Source organism: Eleutherodactylus coqui, chromosome 2, assembly GCF_035609145.1.
Source record: "Eleutherodactylus coqui strain aEleCoq1 chromosome 2, aEleCoq1.hap1, whole genome shotgun sequence".
NCBI lineage: Eukaryota > Metazoa > Chordata > Amphibia > Anura > Eleutherodactylidae > Eleutherodactylus > Eleutherodactylus coqui.
In genome coordinates, this window is record NC_089838.1 from 105,462,835 (window position 1) to 105,467,859 (window position 5,025).

At 43.8% G+C, this 5,025-nt stretch overlaps 1 protein-coding gene across 1 annotated transcript; it reads left to right on the forward strand.

The window, feature by feature from the left end:
* The first annotated feature begins 550 nt into the window (after positions 1–550).
* On the forward strand, positions 551–3,491 carry ADRB2 (adrenoceptor beta 2). Its single transcript, XM_066591287.1, has one exon. The coding sequence runs from the start codon at positions 715–717 to the stop codon at positions 1,936–1,938; it is 1,224 nt and encodes a 407-aa protein (XP_066447384.1). The 5' UTR covers positions 551–714; the 3' UTR covers positions 1,939–3,491.
* The last annotated feature ends 1,534 nt before the right edge of the window (positions 3,492–5,025 follow it).

Genomic DNA, 5,025 nt, shown 5'->3' on the forward strand with positions numbered 1-5,025 from the left:
TACCGCATACATAGGACCATACCACACATACACGCTTATATGCTCTGGTTACACCACACACAGCCTACACACGCTAATATGTACCAGATACACACGACCACCACATGTACTGTATAAAAACAATAACACAACACATACAAACTACATACACCCATGACCACATGCTAGCACACCACCACACACATACCTGCATACACACATATCCACACACTAATATACGCCACATAACACACACCATATTCACACAGCACACCATATGGATTGCATAACCATGAGCACGGAGCTCCGATCACTGCCACTGACGGCTCAGCACGTGCTTCACCTGCACATCTCTGTAACTTTATCCTCGTGCACGTCCAGCAAACCCAAACAACCAATCAGGTTGCTGGAATTGCTGATTAGGGCAGAAGTGGGGTGGAAAAAGTTAATATGCAGCCGGCTCACACACAACTTGTACAGAGCGACACCCGTCCTGCGCAGGGATTGGCCGGCTCCCCGTGACGTCACGAGGGGGTGTTGATAAAAGCAGTGAGCGGGGAGAACACTTCAGAACTCTCCGCAAGTGTCAGTGGTGCAGAGCTGCCGAGAGAGTCACCACCGAGCAGATGACCGACACCGGGCAACCACCACTGCCCTACGGGTGAACGCAGCCAAGGCTTCTACATGCAGGAGAACAGCATTTCCTGCGCTGGGTAACTTCTATTCACAAAAGTTATGGATTTTGCCAACGATAACATAACGCTGGGGAGTAACTTCACCAATGACACTTCCAGAAAGGTGCCAGAAGCCTGGATGGTAGGCATGGGCATCGTGATGTCCATCATCGTCCTGGCAATAGTTTTTGGAAATATCCTGGTGATCACTGCTATAGCCAAGTTTCAGAGACTGCAGACAGTCACCAACTACTTCATCACCTCCCTAGCCTGTGCGGACCTGGTCATGGGCATGATCGTGGTGCCCCTGGGGGCCAGTATCATCATCATGGACACTTGGGAGTTTGGGAACTTGTGGTGTGAGTTCTTCACATCGGTGGACATCCTCTGTGTGACTGCCAGCATCGAGACTCTGTGTGTGATCGCAGTGGACAGGTACTTTGCAATCACTTCTCCATTCAGGTATCAGAGCCTGTTGACCAAGTGCAAAGCCCGGATTGTCATCCTGTTGGTTTGGGTGGTGTCCATCCTCACCTCCTTCCTCCCCATTAACATGCACTGGTATAGGACTGATGAACCCAAAGCAGTGGAATGCTACAAGTTGGAGACTTGCTGCTACTTCTATACCAACCCTGCCTATGCCATATCCTCTTCTATCATCTCCTTCTACCTACCCCTGATGGTTATGATATTTGTCTACATTAGGGTCTTCCAGGAGGCCAAGAAACAGCTGAAGAAGATTGACAAATGTGAAGGAAGGTTTCACAACCAACAAGATGCTAATGGCAAGGTGGTTAGCAGGAGGACTTCCAAGTTTTGCTTGAAGGAGCACAAAGCACTGAAGACACTGGGCATTATTATGGGCACTTTTACCTTGTGTTGGCTCCCTTTCTTCATAGTCAACATTGTCCAGGTGATTTACAAAGATGTCATCCCTGACAAGGTTTACACCTTCTTGAACTGGGTGGGATATGTCAATTCTGCCTTTAATCCACTCATCTACTGCAGGAGTCCAGACTTCAGATACGCTTTTCAGGAGTTGCTGTGTCTGAAGAAGGTGAGCACTAAGCTCTACACCAATGGATATCCCCAGAGCAATGGGAACAGCGTGTACAATGAAGAAACAGATGCTGCTCAACTGAGTAAAGACAGGACTACTGAGGTCTTCTTCAAGGAGGACAAGACTCCCAGTGATTCCCTTTTGAACTGTGAAGGTACTATGCTAGAATATCACCTAGATCAACCCAGCAAGAATCACAACTCTCATGAGGATTGCTTGTTGTAGGATCCCTTTTTTAAGGAACAATCACAAGAAACTGGATCGTTTGCAATACAAGGGTCTAAGATATTTGTATTGTATTGACAAGAAGGAAATTGGAGGGCTTTATATTAAAGTTATTTCTTTAAATTTGGGCGGTGCCCATGACTCGCAGGATGTATACATTTTATTAGGCAAGTGTTTTATTTCTGTATAGTTTCACTTCTTCTTAAATTAAGGTAAGAGGACATTCACTAAGCATTAAGGCTTTTTATTGTGTTGCTGTCTTATTTAGTTGGCAGAGCAAGAAGAATCTACCTCATGGATCTGATAAAAGAGAAAAGTTTGTTTTTAGGTTAATGTTGTTGTTTTTAACTTTATTTTTGTGTTCTTTATAATGTTTTGTGATTGCATAATGAACACTGCACTGCTGGGGTGGCTGGTCTCTCCAGCAGTGCCTGGGTTAACTTGGTGGATGATGATTCCAGATGGATGTCTGCGACAACAGAGTAGTAAGAGTGTATAGGAATTTTTTGTGACTGTCATTTCTACACCCTAAATTCTTTAACCTCTTCTCCAACAATGCCTTCAGCATTCATTAATCTATTTATGCACACATGTATAATGCAGCTGTGGACATAACTATTTTTCTGCAAAACATGGGTACAGGATTGTTTCCAATATCCTAATTGCAACTATTTTGTAAACACACTTGGAAGTCCATTCACTTTTCATCAGATTGCTGAATGACTGTCACAATGACAATAAATAATTGAAACTTTAAAAACCAGTGTGATAAACTTCGCATTTCAACTAATCATATGGAATCCGTTGTATTGGTAGTTACTCTAGCATTATGGAGCTAATGAAAAATCGCTACGTCCGTAGGCATTAACCTGTAAAAGAAGAATTTGGTGGCTGAAGGGGTTAAAGGTTAGGTTGAGTTCACTTAATTTTAGAACTAAAGTCCAAAGTCGATATGGAGAACCCATCTCCCACATAACTGAGACCTAGTGACCATAGGGGTTATTGAGGGATGGCCAGCAAAAAGTATAGCCACATCATAATAGTATAAAGTCAGCTAGAGAGGGCAGAACAGATGTTTCATGCTGTCTGTGTGCAGCTAAGTGAGTGCAGCTCTGGAAGATAATCAATTAACTGAAGCAGTCCTGCTGGTCAGATGATTATCACTGAGTAATTTTTTATCTTGCCTATCCAGTTTAACTTCACCATTGATTTATTGGGCATTGCTGAAAAAGTACCGAAGCCCATAGACAGGAAAATGTCTTTTATCCCTTACGTAACTGGTTTTCCTAGAGGCAAGGATTAGTGTGTCTCCTGGTTGAGAAAGTGCCACGTTAATCAATTACTGATCAGTAATACATAGCATGGGGCTTTCCCATAGGAATATAGTCTCCAGTGAGTCCTTTGTCACAGTTCTATAGGGGATGGGTTCTCATATCTCTATAAGGTATTCCTGTCCACCTCACAGCATGCAGGTCCACCATTAGATCAGCTCTTTGCACATTTCCAAGCCGTACAGTATTGTATGTTGCTCTCATTAAAGGTCATTGTACTATTTCTACCTGGTTTGTCTTTTTATATTTTACTTTTTTCATTTTCAGGGTATACAGTATGGGAGGGGGTAAGGTTTAAAGGCTTGCAACAATATTGCACAATATTTGACTTAAAAGGGACTCGAAACGTAAGGTGCGGATGTAATCTGGTGCCAATTATGTAGATATAAAGATGTATGGTCTGTGGTTAATCTAGGACTGCAGGTGAACCTACTGCTTTATATCAAAATAGACTTATTGTAATGTACAAATGATGCAGCCGCAAATGGGGCATATCTTACTAAATACATCTGTTCCCTGCAAGTAGTCATTTAAGTCTGTAATGTTCAAAGTGTAGAATAGAATGGGCCCCATAATCGTCACTTTGTCTCATATCTCCAGAACCTTAAGGCTGAGTTCACACGGAGTGGAAACCCCGCAGAATGTCCGCAGCGGGACTGCACAGAAATTCTGCAAGATTTCTGCAGCTGATTTCCTGAGACATTTGGTGCGGGTTTTAAAAGTGGCTTATTCCGCTGCGGCCATCTCTCCCATTGAGAGAAGAGAGCCCGCAGCGGAAACGGCTATACAATTGACATGCCACGGCTTTGAATTCTGCACAGCATGTTAGTTTTAGCATGACTTGGCCGCAGCGGAATGTCTACAGCATGTGGACGAGATTTTTGCTAATATCGTCCAGTTTGCTGCTTTAGTCTCAGGATTAAGATTGCAGGTGGAATTTCTGTCCAGAAAGTCCGCATGGAAATTCTTCAGCAATTCCACCCATGTGAACCCAGCCTTAGATATTAGCAAATCTTCCAAGCTGCGGATAGCGCCCAAGCATGATAGTTACTATAGGATCACCATCTGGCAGCTTGACACATCACAAATGAATTGGCAATATTAGAGACCTTTCACACGGGATGGAATATTCCACAACAGCGTTGTGGAATATTCCCTCCTGCGGACTATCCGGTCTCAAAATCTGCACTGCTAACATGTGGATTTTGGTGCAGAATTTAGGGGTGGTGTATTCTGTAATGTTGTGGAATATTCCATCCCGTGTGAAAGGTCCCTTACAGTTCAGTGCATTCAATCAGTGGTCACTATGATGCCATTCACCATAAGGAGATTTGCATGTAACTTGTCCATGGCTCTTTCACTGCAGTGCTGCAAACATTGGAGGGGTTTCTCCCTTGTAAAGGGCTCCAAGCATTCTGCAGAGGGAAACGATACTGTAGTTGAGAAGTGCCCGCTCCGAGCGCTCTTGTGCTGTCACTGTGACATAAACCCTAACAGGTGCAGCACTGACTCATGTCCTGAGCTGCATAGGGCGCCGGCAGACAACACAACATGCAAACCATAGCCTTTATTTGTATCTGACAACACTCTTGACAGTGTTTAATGTACTGACATACGGGAATGGGGGGGGGGGGGGGGGGGACAGTCTTTACATCAACATTAAAGACCGCTCTAAATAAGATATGAAAATGGATTGCCGTAAATAGGTCCTGTCACTATTCACATGTCTGTTTTTAGTAAATCCTCTTATTCCCCA